The sequence below is a fragment of the Daphnia pulex genome, chromosome 12 (genome assembly GCF_021134715.1).
Source record: "Daphnia pulex isolate KAP4 chromosome 12, ASM2113471v1".
In the NCBI taxonomy this organism is placed as follows: Eukaryota; Metazoa; Arthropoda; class Branchiopoda; order Diplostraca; family Daphniidae; genus Daphnia; species Daphnia pulex.
Window position 1 is genome coordinate 3,720,973 of NC_060028.1, and position 17,199 is coordinate 3,738,171.

Sequence of the window (17,199 nt, forward strand, 5' to 3'; positions counted from 1 at the left end):
GTCCGTCAATACGGTTATCCGGCTGTCAATGCTGCCTATACGTTTTTTTTACTTTAAGCTAGTACATCAAAATATACATGAAAACTTAACCGAAATATGTACCAACCAACTTTAAGCTATTTTCTTTCCCTTTCAATAAAAACTAGTTATACCTGACACGTACTCATAAATGAAAGAATGGAGGACAGCATCAACTGAATCTGCCATCCAAGGAGCATTGTACCAAAAACATTCAAGAGGGATTAGTTTTCGAAAAGCAGCTCAGGAAAGAATTTTGAAAAGCACTCTTCATCTTTTATCGAAAAAGTTTAATCTCACTGATCTAACTGCTTGTACATTGTAAAAAAGTCATCACAATCGACAGGTGTTTAATCCACAACAAGAAGCAGAATTGATAGAATATCTAATAAATGACCAGAAATTAAACCATGGTCAAATTAATTATTATTTTTCTATACAATATATAGCTATACCCCAACAAATCCCCAATACAAGTTAATAAAATTTTGATTGCTGACATAAAGTCTAGAGTAAAGGAAACTTGAAACGATAAACTTGTAAAAATAGCAAATTTTGCAGAACAGAAGTACACAATCAACAAGTCAGTTAACGAATTCATGGTGGGGACCTTCACACAAAAATACCTCCTGGGTAAAAATAATCTACATAGATATTTAATAAATAATAAAAATTGTTTGATGGACGCGGCAGACTATTTGGAATAAAATAGTAGTAAAAAACCGGATCGATTTCCTTGCGTTGTACGTGATGGTCAGGGAAAGATTGGTGTCGTGCGACGATTCTGCAAAAGGAGACGAAATTTTTATTCAGAAAGAACCCGCACACCTGCAAGGCCAAATTAGATAAGTCGCTGCATGCGCAAATAGCAACAGAAGTGAAGACAGCAGCGGTTATATCAACGTAAAGAATTAAACATCCGTAAGACTACATCTGTCTACTGAAAATCATTCATCTTGCTCAAACAAATAAAATTACAAAAAGTAAAAAATGGATTTAAACGAACCTTGGATCTTTTTTAAGTAAACTAAAAAAAAACTTTGACATTTTATCAATAATTTAATTTTGAATTTCTCTAGATGTGGGTCGAGAAATATTCATAGAATCCAAATTTTCAAGTTTGTTTTTAATGTGGAAAGTTAAGCTCATAATTTTGCTAGCTTAGTTATTTTGAATCTAGTTTTTTTAGAAACTGATGATGACTTATTCCTTTTAAGTTTAATTTACTTCCAACAAGAAGAGTGAAAATGAAGAGGAAGAAAAAGAACAAGGAGAAAAAATAGAAAATGAGCAATCTATGGCTGGTCCAAGCAGGCCTACCAAGGTTCTTAAAAAAGAAGAAAAACGACGTAAATGTAAGTAGGGGAAAGCGGCGAAGAGGAAGTTGAAGAATGTAAAGTTAGAGCATTTTATATAAAGAAAGTGAGAAGGAAACGGATTAAAACTTAAACAAAAAAAGAATTGAAAATATAGAATTAGGACAAAAATTGCAACGATCAGCGAGTGTGATAAAAAATACTAGGAAATATATAAGCTAAAAAAAACTTAAATGCCATCAGATGAAAACATCATTTATTCAAGGCAGAGAAAAGCGACTGAAATACAGAAAAACGTGTAAATCTGGTTGGTTTTTTTAAATTATGATTAAACATTAGACTAATTCATTTTGATATCTTAAAACAGATGATGAGGATCCCAACCCCAACCCAAAAAATTTTTTAGTTTAGAAAAAGCTGATGATTGTTGAGTTTTTCTAGATAACCATAAGAGTTAGCTAATTGTATTCAGCAACCGACGAGAGTAGACTTCTGAGTCGTATCTAAACCGAGAGGGTACTTAGTCTCTCGTTTCAGCTCGCTACTTCCATCCTACGGTGTGAGCCATGCGACATCTGGCAGTCGAATATACAATAACACAACCTATTCGTAGTTATCGTGTTATTGTTCGAATAATAAAGACACACGAAGCTACGCTTTCCTGGCCTTCACTTTAGACCGGGGGCATACTGTCCCTTTCATATAGTCTAGAGGCCAGCAATATCAAGCCCGAGGTCAGAGAACTCGTATGCTTCGGCTGTCATCCGCCAGGAACGCGAGGGAGAGTGATAAAAAATAGCGACAGAGTTATTTTGAACAGTTTTTTTTTTAAGTTAAAACAAAACAAGAAAGAAAAACAAAAAAATTTATTCCTGAAAGTGTTTCATACCCTTTGTTAACCGTTTCTTTATGAATTTAACAACTCTGTCATGGTCTAGTAGTTACGGTGGATTTCTACTACCCCTGAGGTTCCAAGTTAAAATCTCGGCATCCAAAAAAATGAAAACTTGTTTAATTGACATTCAAATCCTCGTTTTTGGTTACTTCTTAAATTAAATGATAGGAAATGATTAATAATCACCAATGAAATGATTTCATTGATGTTACGATCTTATGACATTCGGTTAAAATTGACTTGCATGAAAATTTATTCAAAGCGACATTACGATAACTTTGAATTTTTACCGCTTTATTGTGCAGGATTTGGACATCTTTTTCTTTTTCTTGACACTTGTCGAAAAATTGACGGTGAGCCTAAGGCTATTGCAAAATGCGGTTATTCATTTTTACCCGCAAAGGAAATTCCAGACAGTCTGTCTGGTTTCATTCAAAATTTTTTTTTTTTTTGGGGGGGGGGGGGGAAAGACCTAACCAGTGGCTAAATGAGCCTATTACTCCTTTTTCTTTCTTCCCACCTTTCGCTTTCTTCCCAGCCCCCCAAAATTAGGACCAAAAAGCCTAACATAGTTTCCCGCAATGTGGGTAAGTGGCTTTCAAAATAAAATCGCTGTTCGAATTTTTTGGACCATACTGTACTAGGTAACTAGGTAATACTAGGTATTACCTAATTACTATCTCACGCCATAAATAATGGCGTAGCCTATAACAAAAAAAATTGAAGGGAACCAAAATTTGATAGGGGTTATCCAATACCTGTGGGTACTGTACCTGCCTAAACTAAATTTTTTATTTTAAAAATCTTGATAGAAAGTATTCTGCTGCGCTCGTCCTGCCTCTTAATATATTTTATCTCTTAGGTTCGCGGCAAATGAAATGAGAAAACAAGTGAAAATGAGAGAACGAAAGAGTGGTTGGGTAAACACGGTGGTATACTTTCCGTCAATATGCATTAAAACAGATTTTATTTTTAATTCGGTTAAAGAAGCTTCAAGGTGTGGCTGTTCTTGGGAATTTATTCATTTGAAGTTTTTGTCTTAATTCATCAAATTATTCATTAAATAATATTTTGACTTGCGGAATATCTACTAAATTGGCTGAATTTTCAGTGTTTTCCATTCCAGTGTTGTCTTGTGGGGTGAATTTACCTATGTCAAATATGTGAAATTTTAATGCTATTTAAAATACTAGAAAATGTGTTTTACGTAAAACATATATTATCATTTCTAAATCTTCAACATCTTTTTGTCGTGCCTTTTCTTGCCTAATGCCTTTTATTCCGCTTTTCAACCTGTGAAAACAGAAAATTTATTAAATTATTTATTTGATGAAACTTTGTAAAGATTAAATAATCTATCTATTTTTTAATATTTGATGTGCTGGTAAATATTTACCACGCTTTAGCGCAAAAGCGATCGTTGGCTTGAATTGGTTTTTCATCTAAAAATGTGAGATTCTTCTATCAAGGAGAATTACGAAATTTAGCAACATTACTGTAAAGCTATCATTTTGTTAAAGTTATTACGCAACAAACGGTTATTTGAAGTCTATAGGAATCGATGCTCCTGACAACAGGGTTTCCAAGCAAGTATAAAACGGATAACTGACTGATGCTACTAAGAAGATTCAATATAGTTTTGTAGTCACTCAACCTATTTTTTGATAAATCAAGGGTGCTCAGGCTTTTACACCGTGGCAGTGGTTCAATGGATGATGTTTCTGATAATTTGTTGTTTCCGATGTATAGAGTTGTCAAATTTTTGAGTAATTCTAAACATCCAAATTAATAATTCTTACTTTAAAAAATAATAATCTAATCAATCTAAAATTCTAAATCTTTACAGTGGTGCTGAAAATTTTCTTTTAATTGATTATGATTCTCATGTTAGCACATGGCTTCTTTAATGGACTTCCGCACGTCACTAAAATTACTTTGGCATTTACATGATTAGAACATAAACCATGCAAAAGGAATATTTTCAGCACTGTAATGCAAAACATATATCTATCAGTATCAGACCGGTTTATCATAGGTTTATGAGTGACACATGGAATTTGTTGATCCACCAATTTAATTGAATGATATTTGATAAAATTAAAATTAAAATGATAAATCTCTTAATATTCTGTGCAATTATTAAATGAAAAAATTAATTAAAATTCATAAACATATTCCATTGAATAAAAATCAAACATATTTTCTGATACAATGCCATAATTATTAGCTTACTTATTTTTATTTTTATATTATGAACTTACCTATCTCATTGATTTCCTTCAACTCGTTATTTGAAACATCCAAAATAACCAATTGACTTAAACATTCAATACCGCTTAAAGTGGTTAAATAATTATTTCGGATAAAGAGACATTTTAAATTTGTCATGGTATTCAGTCCAGAAACATTCGCAAGGCGATTATGGTCTAGCCAAAGAGACTTTATGCCAGTATATTCCTCCAACAATTCTATATTTTGGAATCCTAAGGTAAAATGATATGATAAATACAGTTAAGTTATTCTTTGAGGAGAATTTTGTTAGGAATAGAAATGGAAAATTTATTAAAATATTACAAATTTCAAGGGTGAAGTGGAGAGTACGCACGCGTATTACATTGTATACCTGGGGTTCTGGGTCAAGGTACTTTTTATAAGGCGGTTCGAAAAAATCTGACTTCATGCGACCAACGCCAATTGGTCAGACAAGACGGGATGGATAATTATAGCAGACATCAGCTTGACTTAAATGCTTCGTTGCCGCGATGGCAACAAATGTCAAAAAAGATGTCGAACAGCCCTACAGCACTAAAAACGTGCCATACTTTATTTACCGTTTGTTTATAGGGCTGTTCGACATCTTTTTGATATTTTTTGCCATCTTGGCAACGCAGCATTTGATTCAAGATGATGTCTGCTATAATTGTCCGCCTCGCCTTGTCTGGCTTTGTCTGACCAACTGACGAAGGTCACATTACGTCAGACAAAATCTGACATCATGTGACCTACGTCAATTGGTCAGACAATCTTGACCCAAATACTGCGTTGCCGCGATGGCCAGAGCTATAGACTCCTGGTCTTTTCACGGCTGTGTTGGCTTCCCTATCCCAGTTTTAGGGTAAAAGTAAGCCAATTTGGAAACTTTAAAAAGCGCCTCTAGTTGGTGTGTCAGCTACTACGCTCAGCTACTTTTGAGAGCCTAGATGGCTCTTTTTAACGTTTCCACTTCACAAATTCTGACAGGCTCCGCCCTAAAATCTCTGAAAATCGGCTTACTTTTACCCTAAAACAGGGATAGGGAAGCCAACACAGCCGTGAAGAGACCAGGAGTCTATAGCTCTGGCGATGGCAACAAATGTCAACAAAGATGTCGAACAGCCCTATATCGCGCAACGCATGCAGTTCAAGTCATTTTTCGCCTGCATCAAGAGCCTCAAGCAATGCGTCTTACTTTATCCGACTTGGTCGATTGCTCCAGGCTTACAGCTGGGGCTTGCCAATTTTCAAAAAAAAGCTAAGACGGCTAAGTTGCTGAATTAAGGAGTAGGAATAAAGGAATGTACTGTACTCCTTTATTTATACTCCATGCCCTTGCTATCCCTAACACAGACGCATCTGCTTCGCCACGCTGCGTAGCCAGATAAATCGGCTAAATAAAACAGACCCCTACAAACATGTTTCGGGATATTGAAATTATGGAAAAAAGTTAGCAAACATAAAATAGTGTTCCTGAACCAAATAGCTGGACTCCCTTAAAAAAATTAACAAGCGATTCGCCACTCAAAGAGATCGTTTGGGGGGGGGGGGGGTTGATTTTGCGGAAATTATCAATTTGCCTTTAGGGTGTGTTGGGGTGGTCTACCTCATAACGTCAGCCTACACCAATGAGAAGGGGTGGTCACCCCAACAGATCCTAAAGGCAAAAAGGGGACAAATGTTGTTTTCACGAGCTTTAGGATGAAGGCCGGCATGGCCGAAAAACGAAGAAATTTTGGGGAATTTTTTTCCAAAATTTCAATAGTTTATATCTCGGCTTCTGAGCTGAGTATCTAAAAATCATGGTTTGAAGAGATACGCTATCCCATCATTTCAAAACAATTAGATTATTTTTAGGTGCAGCAGTTGACGAGAAAACTGCTGCACAAAAACCGAAATAGGTCGAAATTTCAGGCTACCCCCTGTAGTGTTTTTTTAATATCCCCAAACTACAATAGCTAATCAATTGCGGTTTTCACCAATCGACTAAGCGAAAAATTTAAAACAAACCCCCCCCCCCCCCAAATTTGTTAAATTTTAGATCCCCTAGCGATGATTTCCGCAAAATCAAAAACCCCCCAAATGGTCTGTTTGAGTTTCGGATGGCTTGTTAAAAAAGATGTCGAACAGCCCTAAACAGTATGGCACCTGTTTAGTGCCATAAGTAGCACCTAAATCTTCAACCTCATCCCAGCACCTCAACTCTCAACCTTAACCGAGCAACTTTCTATTTCCCAGCTGTTGTTAAGCTATCCAAAATGCTATGCTGACATCTAGCGAAGGGAGAATTAAGCGACGGCATCTAGAACACAGAGCGACGTTTCTCCATCATGTGGGCGCAAAACGCTAGCGCCCGTTTATTGTAAGTGGGAATCACGATTAATCCCGCTAACGATCTGCTTTATTGAATATCATTTTTACGTTCAATTTACGCTCACGCCGGGCAATTTGTTTTAGTGAACCTGACGTACTAAATAAAAATACGTTAGCGTAATTATTCGACGATACCCGTTGGCGCTAGTGTCCATGAGAGAGGGAGAAAACCCTCTCTATACACTCATTGGGGTTGTTTAATTCTCCCTCCGCTAGATGTCAGCATACTTTTTGGGAATATCTTCAAACTTAAAGTCAATATAATTTTACTTAAGCGTAAAAAAGTGTATTTTGTCCCTCCGTAACCTGTAGAATTATGAGAGAAAACGGAGGGACAAAATACACTTTTGTACGCTTAAGTAAAATTGTATTGACTTCAAGTTGTAAACTTGGTAGTCTTCTGAATCAGAAGGTAGATTTCTTAACGACGACTCAAGACAAATTTCTCCTCTTCCACATGGAGCTAGAAAATATGGTGCTTGGTGCAAGGTGCTGGGTTAAGATGCTGCTTATGGCACTAAAAACGTGCCGTACAATATATATATATATAGTGCCCTCTGGTCGCGGCATGGAAGGCTAGAGCCCCCACCCTATCCCCGTTTTGTGTGTATCTGTGGTCCGATTTTCGAGATTTATGGGATGGAAACAAAGTTGCCGTCCGATCAATTGTTTTTTAGTTGATCGCTGACCAACTTTTTCTGAGTTTGGTAGGTCACTCAAACCATAACCTGATAACCATGCTCAAACTCAAAATGAGTCGAGTTTCGCTTAATTTTTCGCGCTTAAATCATCGATCAACGTTTGCCTGGAATTTTTACCTTCCAGTGACATCTAGCGGTCAAACTTTGAAATCGATACACAATTGAAATAATAATTTGCCATTTTTCAATTAATAATATTTAAATTTTTTGTCTAGTTTTTTTTTCTTTTACTGTGTTTTACTGTTTAAACAAGAAAAATTCATAAATAATAATTTCATACAATTTTCGTAGTTTAAAATTTACCGCTTGACAGCGCCTGGAATCGATCGAATAAATTGAGCTTAAGCGAACTCAATTTTTTTTATCGTCGCTTATTTTAAGCTCAAACTCAGACAAAAGATTTGAGCGCCGATTAAAAGTTTGAGTTCGTGCTTAAGCGACGATCAACTCTTAAGTTCGATCGTCGTAAGATAAGTAAGAGTAAAAGTTTTTTTTTTACTATTTTTTCAATCTATTGAGTATTAAACGAACGGCATAAAGCGATACGGACGAGGAATCAAATTTAAGTTCCCTAATATATTCCAAACTGTCTGACTGTCTGTCTATAAGGAATGTGAAGCATTAGAATTGCCTTGCGATTCTGTACGGAATTGTCTCAGAATTCTCAGGTTTCTTTCAGGATTCCTTTTCAAAAAAGGTCTCCAGAAAAGGTTATTTTTGTGTTATCACTTGAAATCGCGGACTGCTTATTGGTAAAAAAAAACCTCAGATAACAAGGCAGTGAGTTATTCACAACATTTGTTTTGGGGCATGTAGTATTTTATAGTATTATAAGAGAAATTGTAAACCTTGATGTTGAAGGTATAAAACTTCGTTTAAGTGAGGAGTTTGGTATAAGCCGTGCTTTCTACAATGATTTCGAAGCCATTTTGCAGTAATTCTAGGATTGGAAAATTATGTTCCATTTAGTTTGGTATTCTATAATATTGTATTTTATCTTACCTTGGAAATATATTTTGTTCATCCTGCGAATCCGTGTAAACATTTCCAACTTTTTCCATGACGATTCTTACGGATTCTTAGGTCTTTCCGTCTCATGTATTTTCTCCCCTTATCGACCAAACTACTCTTCGTATACTTACCAGAAGGTGGCACGCCGCTCGCATTTATGACGTGTCGCTGTCACCAACGTTACGTTTTGAATTGATCACTGAAATAAAAAATTGAATTACTCTTTGCTACAGTACTATTTTTAAAGTAATTGCAATAGGATAACTATGTGGTCATTTTTCAGCCGAGATCCTTCCAAAGAGTTCGGTTATGAAATTCTGGAACAACTTACAGGAACAGAAGAATATATGCTATGGAAACTTCATAAAGGGAAGAAGAAGGTGAATTGACACTGCATAATTATCAAAGTTAAAGTTTGGTTATCTTCATGTTATGGAATTCCTCAGGGTTCTAGTGAGCCAGTATCTGTTTTCATCCTTGATGCTAAAACAAGTGGAAATGACACACAGATAGAACTTGCGAAAGCAGCTCTGAAAAGATTGAAAACACTCAGGCATCCAAACATTCTCACTTACATCGATAGTCTAGAGGTTATTCATTCATTCTTTTATAATAAAAAGATTGCTTACTTATTTTCATTTACTATTTAGACAGAAAAATGTTTGTATTTGGTAACTGAGTATGTTGAGCCCTTGCAGTTTTATTTGAACAGTTGTGCTACTGATTACCCTAAATCTAAACAACAAAAAGAATTATTTATAGCATGGGGACTTTTTCAAGTTGTGGTATGTTTTAAAGTGAAATTAAATAAGGAATGTAACCAAAGATTTTAAGTTCTTAACTATTTCCAGCGAGCCCTAACTTTCTTGAATAATGATGTGAATCTTCAACATAATTCTATCTGCCTTGGAAATATACTTGTAAACACCGCTGGAGGTAAATATCCAAGTTTTGCATGTTACATAATCTAGTTCCTGCATTCTAATTGTATTAACTATAACAGAATGGAAGCTTGGAGGTTTTGAAAATGCAACTCCATCATCTCAAATAAATTCTCTACCAATAAAAATACTACCTTCCTTTGAGAAATATGACCCACCTGAGAAAGTGGATTCATTGAAGCTTAAATTTGCTACCAAATGGTACTTGATTAGATTTTTTTTTTCTATCCTTTAAATATTTCCTTAAATTTTATGTTTGTGAAGGTCAGCCGACATGTGGGGTCTAGGATGCCTTATTTGGGAAGTGTTCAACGGTTCACTCAAATCCTCTTCCTCATTAAAAATTTTGGGCAATGTATGAAATTACATATTGTTGATTTAATTAATGAGTTAAATCATATTACTTTGATTATTTTTAATTAGATTCCAAAACTGTTAACATCAGTTTACTGTGAACTTGTAGGAGCAAATCCCAGTTCTCGCCCTAACCCCAGTGAAGTCCTTGTTATTTGTAGAAAGCCTGGAGGTTACTTCAATAATGATTTGGTTGAATGTCTCCTTTTTTTGGAAGAGATTCAAATTAAGGAAAGTAATGAGAAGACACAGTTTTTCAATAAGCTACCTTTACTGTTGGAAAGTTTTCCAGAGAACTTGGCAAGGTTAATTATACTTAATATATAAAAGACTGACAAAGTATTTTGAGTAACAGTTTTATGTTTACTATCAAACAGACACAAAGTTTTACCTCAACTTATTAATGCATTTGAATTTGGTAATGCTGGAGCAACTATTCTCACTCCTCTGTTTAAGGTGAGCAATATTAAATTAATGTGTTTATGCATACAGTACTTAAATACCTTCTCGTCATGTTTTTTCCCCAGTTAGGTAGCTTATTAACCGAAGAGGAATATCAAAAACGAATTGTTCCTTGTGTAGTCAAATTATTCTCGTCTCCTGACAGAGCAACTCGTGTCCGTTTGTTGCAGCAATTAGAACATTTTTCAGCTCATCTTCTTCCTGTCACTGTGAATGATAACATCTTTCCCCACATTTTGAGCGGATTTACAGACTCGAATCCAGTAATAAGAGAGCACACTGTTAAGGTATTTTATTATAAAATGATTGTTCAGTACTGTTGTATTTATTTTACTTTTATTAATATTGGAATTATCGCAATGCAGTCCATTATATCTTTAGCACCAAAACTGAATTATAATAATCTGAATGTGGAAGTTCTCAAGCACTTCGCGCGATTACAATCTAAAGATGAACAGGTAAATTTCTTCGCAAACAAATGAGGCTACGTGTGTTGAAAATTATTTTTTTTTTTTTTTTTTGCATTTAGGGCGGGATCCGTACCAATACTACAGTGTGCCTTGGAAAAGTCGCCTCTTATTTCCATCCTCAGATAAGGCAGAAAGTTCTGGTATCAGCTTTTACCAGGGCACTGAGGGATCCGTTTCCTCCTGCCCGAGTTGGAGGTAAAATATTCCATTCATTAGAAATAGATTTAGTAAACATAAAATTTTAAATAAAAATTTTTTCAGGCATATTAGCATTTGCAGCCACCCAACAATATTATCTGCTGAACCAAATCTCTAATCAAATTTTACCTGCCCTTTGTGTACTGACGGGTGATCCTGAAAGAGAAGTGCGCGATCAGGCCTTTAAAGTCGTTAAAGGTTTCCTATCAAAATTGGAAAAAGTATCGGAAGATCCTTCTCTTCGAGAATGCATGGGTACTATTAATTATTTATTTATTTTCAATTGCTATAACGGTGATTTTTAATTTTTATTATCTTGTTTAATGTTTTCCTGTAAACAGAGGCTGATGTAAATGCAAACGCTAGCCCAAATGTAACAGATATGGCATCAACATGGGCTGGTTGGGCAGTTAGTGCAGTCACATCAAAGTTCTACAAGTCTCAAAGCAGCCAAATATCTGATCAGTCTCCTGCTCTGCCAGCCAGCACTCAAGGACCAGCTGCTACAAGCAACCCAATAAGTTGTGATACAATTCCTGAAACATCGCATGAATTACGGAGGACTTCTTATACCGAATCCACCGACGAATCCGTGCAATGGGGAGACATGAATGTATTACGAAACGACTTGAATATTTTTGTCCGAGTATTTAACTTATCTACGTTTACGTTTTAGGAGCTTTCACTATCAAGCAAAAACCTTGTGGATGATAAGGGAGATGGCGATGGCGATGGCGATGGGTGGGACGTTCAAGATGATTGGGCGCCAATTGAAACTGTTGAGCAAGATTCCTTTGGCCCAAGCATGACCACCGCGCGTTCTAAAGATTCCGTATTAATGGTAAATGCATATAAAAATTTGTAATTGTACTTCTAAAACTTTTACAATTTTATAGAGAAATCCATTCGGAAGTTAAATTTTCCTAAGACAGTATAATTATTATCTTAGTTTTTTATAGCTTTTTTTTTTAATGATTCCCATTTAAAAAATTAGTAACTAATGGTAACAGGAAGCTGATCGTAAATTATTGTATTGCATGGACATTAGTGGTTAGGTCCTATGTAGATAGGAAAATAACAATGGATCTTTTATGAAGGAAAAATTATGATTTAATGTCTTAGAAGTTAGAAAGTCAAACTGTAAAATAATTTGTAACGTAAATGTGTCTCCCACGTGACTCATTATGAATTTTGCATTTGTCAGGGTACCAAATCTGAAAAAAATGAAAGTGGATGGGAATCGACATGGAACACCAACCAGTGGTCTACTCCAGATAGCAATGGTACGACTTTAAATTTTTAGAGTGCATGCTTGCCCTTTTTTTTTTCTCGTTTCTTTTTTTTTCCCAATCTTAAGACCCTTATTAATTATTTTGTGTTTGTTTTGTTTTAGATAAAGATGAGTCTCGGAAGAAGCGCGAAGAAAAACGTATTCAGAGACAGAAAGAAATCGAAGCCAAACGCAATGCCCGCCAAGGAGCTAGTAGCGGAGGAAGTTCATTAAAGTTAGGTGGCAAAAAAATCTGAAAAGATGAAGTGGTTCTTATTTACTAAGTGATAATCTATAACTGCATCTAAGTGTTGCGTTTCAAAACGATTTGTCAAATTATGAAGATATAAAATGTATGACTTCTACTGTCAAACACTTTCTGGAAGTCACCTTTGATTGTTGTTTTTTTCCGGATTTAATAATTCAGACTTTCGCAGCCGTATACACTAAACGCTTGGTATAACAGTCGGCTTGCTATTAAATTTTGTAGAAATATATATAAACAAGTGTCTATTATGTGAAAATTTTTTCGTAAAAAAAAAAATATTAAATCGATATATGCTAACCGAAAAATTCTAACTGTAGAAGGACGCATTTCGAAGACCATTTTTAGCTGATGTCGTGTCTAATCAATTTTGTCTATAGCCGGACCAGTCTTCAAATACAAAATTAATTTATGCAAATGTGAATGCTAGCTGTTTGCTCTTTTCAAATGCAAATGTCTTTGGGTTATGTGTATTTTGATTTTTCGACTGTTACCTATTTTAGTTGCTCGGTATCGTCGCTAATTGCGATCAGCAAAGAAAAACGTTGTCAGTTGACATAAAATAAACTCTAGTATAGTCATAATAGTCTCAACTAAAAACGAAATTTCTTTCAAACCCAGCTAGGGGGATTTCTTTCATCAATTATCATAGTAGAATTAAGTAACTATGATGCCTGTCTGCAAAATGTAGAATTCAAACGAATTTGAGTAGAATTGCGTTCTCTAGATTTAAAATAATTCATTCACTCTTTGGTTTTGCTCCTAGCTGACAAAACGTTCAAAGAGACAAACAACAGCTGCAGATTTAATTATTGGTTATTAGGCGTTAATTGGGCAAGGCAAAATGTATTTTAGGTTCTAGATTGACACTGTTTGACATAGCATGAGCGTGATATCGAGTGTCAGGTAAGCGAAGCCCTTTGAAAGAAAGGGCAGCAGCCGAGCAGCGTGATCTTTTAGCGCTGTGTGTGTGGGGAAATGACGAAGAGAAAAATAACAGAACTATATAGGAGGAGGAGTTTGGTTGGATGTCCACCAGTCGATCAATACGCACACTCTGTGAAAACTCTAGGTCTCCACTTGAAACGGATTCCGTTACTATCACTGGTTTTGTATTCCTCCCATTGTTTCAGTTATTCCTCGTTAAGTTCTCTGTTGCGTTTCGTTTCTCCGTGAAAATCACTCGCTCTAAATATTTCTAATGCTCTTTTTTCATTTCTAATTAGCATGTAATTTTCTTCCTTCGTTTTTTTTTATTAAAGTTTTACCGCAACCACATAATAAACCACAATTCAGACGAATGAGCCCGATTGAAACCACTCCGTCAAAAAAGTTAGCATGTGAATCAAAATCAATCCCGACAACAATTGTCAAATTTGAAATTGCCACAAATTCAAAATATTTTATTTTATGTTTGGCGCCGAGCTCAAAATGAGGTATTTAATTCTAATAACGATTAAAAGAGTCTTTTGAGATTATAATATTAATGATTCCTTCAGCATTTTCAACCGATAACACATTTACTAATAATAAAACACATAAATCATTTTATCTGTTAAAAATGGATTGTAATTTGACTATGCAAATAAGAAAAGTGCGCGATTGCCTAAACCGTAGGGTTTGTGTTCTTCTTTTCTTATCAGTTACACGTGGAGAAGCTGATAATGACTGCACGTATCATTGTAGTGAGATTTGCCTTGTGGCCGTTGAAAATCGCTTCATAACACTTTAAATTCAATGAATTCTCCTTTTCAGTTCTTTACTTGGTCTGATGCATGTGGGTACTTCTTTGAACTCAAATCGTGTATTTTGCTATATGTTCGTCGGGTTACGCGATTTCTGTGTTACTTGGTGAAAGTTAAGAAAAAGTCGGAAAATTGATTCAGAAACCTTGCGCTCTATCTATGACATCAGAACTTGCGCTAGGTATGACATCAGTGAGGAAATTTACATATTATAGAAATGCGCTGAAATGCTGAATCCGTAACCGTAGGCCATAGTTGCTGAAGACCCTTTGAATTCGACTTCAATTCAAGCTGGCGGCTGGTGAGTCTCTATTCAAAATTCAGTAATGTTCGGAAAAAAAATGACAAACGCAAAAACACAGAAAATCAAATAAAAAGGATAACACAACAGGGATCCAACATGGTTTAATTGTGGGTTCCCATCTCAGTACTGCAAACTTAATAGAAATGTCACCTTCCTGAACTTCTTGAATATAGATTTTTTTTTGCATCTCAATGTCGAGACAAATTAGGTTACTAACAGCTCGTTTATTATCATTCATGGCGGAATACGTATTATAAAATAAAATCAGCTTATAAAATCAGGATCTACTTTACTTTACCAAGGCACTTCAATAAATAACGCTTGGCTTAGTTTTAATTAGAAATGACAAAGTCGTTCCGAAATTTCGAACACTGACCACTTAAACGTTAAACCAGTAATTTATAAACGCCATGGAAGGAACCTCAAAACTGGTTTATGTCTTGTTGGAGGGAGAAGAGTAAAAACCAAACCACAAGTTTTTGGTTTCTGCGAGCGGACCAGCAGCAGCCATTCTCTTTTTGATTTGGGCCTTATATTAAAAAGGGAGTCGAATAATCGACTCGACTGCATATACAACATATTTGATAAACTAATTTATTTGATTTTGTTGGACGACGGCTGTTGTCATTTCGAGGAAAGAAGTCGAGTATATATAGTAGGACGAAACGCCATCAAATCGATCACTTTGCTGACTGGACTCTTCTAGCCTATACTTAGGGTGGTTGGTGATTGTGCTTGTATTTTTTTATCGGAGTTCCCCATGCGCAAGGCTTCTTCATTGTTTGCGTTTTAATTCGATCGGGGAATTCGATCTTCTGTTTCCCCTTCTTTCGTTGTTCAGACTCTCTCCTTTTATTTCCCGTTGTACTCCCCTCCCAACGACTGTTTACTTATCTGTCGGAACCAGGCGCCTATACTTTTCTTTTACTACAGATGGTAAAAGTCAGGACCAAAGTCTTGGTTAGTGGGCCAGTATATAAGTACATTCCGTTTCCCATGTAATAGAGCTACTTTGGGCTACATAAACCTCACCATTACTCATGTTTTGCTTTTATACTTGATTCGATTAAGTACTACCATTTTTCTATATATATAAAGAGAATATATATCTAGCGTTTAGTCGCTTATAATTTTATAAGCGATCAACAAAAAAGTGACGCTATAGATCGAGGAATCCCGGTTCAATCTGAACTACTGTAGCCAAATAAAAATTTGCATTTTATCAACTGATAATTTTAATTTATTTTCCGAGAAACAGTATTGACTAAAGTATTTTGTAACAATTTTATAAATGTTTGTCTGCTACAATAAATTCGAAAAAAATCAATTCTCATTTTTGCAGTAATTAAACAAGTGAATTTATTTTACAACATTACTCTTATTTAATGAGATTAAGAGGAATATGATTGACATTGATCGATCATTTAATATATAATTAATGTCGTCCTTTTCAAACCTTCACAAGACACGACAGCGTATATATTTAAGCGTTAGCTCTGCTGTAGTTATGTCTAAAACCAAGTTTAAAAATCAGATCAACTCTGTTGTAATACGATGTAGGCGATGTAGGCGCTATTATGTGCGTCTTATCAATTGGCGTATCGGAACTAGGGTAGCCTTTCCAAATTTGGAGCGCTGCGCTATCATAAACAGCAAATCGTTAAATTTTAGATATTTACACCTCGTTATTATCTTGATTATATGAGAAGGTAATTTTTTATTGAACGATCAACGCCCAGACCACTTATCTACTGTGCATGTGAACTCTTATAGTTAAATCATAAATGAAGATATAAATAGGCCTGAAGGGAAAAACTATCAAGTATATAGAATAAGCACATGATGCAATTGGTTTTGTACTTTCTCTCCGGCATGTTGGCAAAACCACCAATTGATCGTATTACGAAGCAAAGGGTGCTTGGTGATGAAGGACTTAAGAGATGAGATAAGAAGCAAAACAAGCGTATATACTGTATATATATGCTGTAGGTAATTGATATGTAAGTCCTCGGATCGAGTCTCCTTAAGTTCCTGTTGGGAAGATCTCTCATCTCTTCCCATTGTTTAGCAAGTCTCTTGCTTCGATGCGGATAATTCCAAATCGGTTTCTCATTATTAGACTTTTTCCCGTGGTTCGCATTGACCAACGAATTGCGACAATCACATATATATCTTAGCTCGACTAATATGAGACTCGTTTCTATGAATTGTGACTGATCACTCATTTCCAATCAACATAAGCTTACTGTGTTTATACTTATATTGTGGATAGAATCAGGGCTTAGCAGCTAAACACTTGTCATGCCTGTTGCCTCTTGTCTGTATTTAGGATATCGTCAGAAAATTGTTGAGCATTGATTATAGCGGGAAATATATCCTCATGTAATTAATATGAGTTTATAACAAACAAGTTTGGCATTAGGCTATTTCAAATTTACCACGAACCCACGAACCATTAAAATCGTCAAAAGGCATGGAATATTTTTACACGTTAGGTATTTATTTCGCTTCACTTCTTTTCGTCCCCATTCCAGCCACAATTGTTCATCCTGAAAACTTGTTCTGAGTTGTTCTGTTGATAATAGCCTATCTAGTCCTTCCGGCTCATTAATGCAGTTTTTTT

The 17,199-nt window shown here is 35.4% G+C and overlaps 2 protein-coding genes across 2 annotated transcripts; one reads left to right on the forward strand and one right to left on the reverse strand.

Moving 5' to 3' along the window:
* Positions 1-3,062: 3,062 nt before the first annotated feature.
* LOC124208639 (dynein axonemal assembly factor 1-like) lies at positions 3,063-8,678 on the reverse strand. Its single transcript, XM_046606482.1, has 7 exons — positions 8,559-8,678; positions 8,405-8,496; positions 4,491-4,712; positions 3,757-4,001; positions 3,626-3,690; positions 3,437-3,522; positions 3,063-3,379 (listed from the first exon to the last, which is right to left on the reverse strand). The coding sequence occupies exons 1-7, from the start codon at positions 8,615-8,617 to the stop codon at positions 3,282-3,284; spliced, it is 867 nt and encodes a 288-aa protein (XP_046462438.1). The 5' UTR covers positions 8,618-8,678; the 3' UTR covers positions 3,063-3,281.
* Positions 8,679-8,693: 15 nt separating this feature from the next.
* On the forward strand, positions 8,694-12,947 carry LOC124208637 (N-terminal kinase-like protein). The gene is made up of 16 exons (XM_046606481.1): positions 8,694-8,947; positions 9,014-9,157; positions 9,218-9,352; positions 9,419-9,503; positions 9,571-9,709; positions 9,773-9,863; positions 9,932-10,167; positions 10,240-10,318; positions 10,390-10,611; positions 10,690-10,782; positions 10,854-10,989; positions 11,056-11,247; positions 11,334-11,605; positions 11,669-11,833; positions 12,197-12,275; positions 12,386-12,947. Exons 1-16 carry the CDS (start codon positions 8,834-8,836, stop codon positions 12,517-12,519), a joined length of 2,316 nt encoding a protein of 771 aa, XP_046462437.1. The 5' UTR covers positions 8,694-8,833; the 3' UTR covers positions 12,520-12,947.
* The last annotated feature ends 4,252 nt before the right edge of the window (positions 12,948-17,199 follow it).

What these genes read in the sequence shown, in the direction of transcription:
- LOC124208637 (XM_046606481.1), top strand. Translation starts at nt 8,834, where the DNA reads ATGTGGTCATTTTTCAGCCGAGATCCTTCCAAAGAGTTCGGTTATGAA. An exon ending in TTCATAAAGGGAAGAAGAAG is followed by an intron (nt 8,948 to 9,013) that starts GTGAATTGACAC and finishes GGAATTCCTCAG; the next exon opens with GGTTCTAGTGAGCCAGTATC. An exon ending in GGGGACTTTTTCAAGTTGTG is followed by an intron (nt 9,353 to 9,418) that starts GTATGTTTTAAA and finishes AACTATTTCCAG; the next exon opens with CGAGCCCTAACTTTCTTGAA.
- LOC124208639 (XM_046606482.1), bottom strand. Translation starts at nt 8,617, where the DNA reads ATGGAAAAAGTTGGAAATGTTTACACGGATTCGCAGGATGAACAAAAT. An exon ending in GAACAAAATATATTTCCAAG is followed by an intron (nt 8,497 to 8,558) that starts GTAAGATAAAAT and finishes TTCCAATCCTAG; the next exon opens with AATTACTGCAAAATGGCTTC. An exon ending in CGCTTTTGCGCTAAAGCGTG is followed by an intron (nt 3,523 to 3,625) that starts GTAAATATTTAC and finishes CTGTTTTCACAG; the next exon opens with GTTGAAAAGCGGAATAAAAG.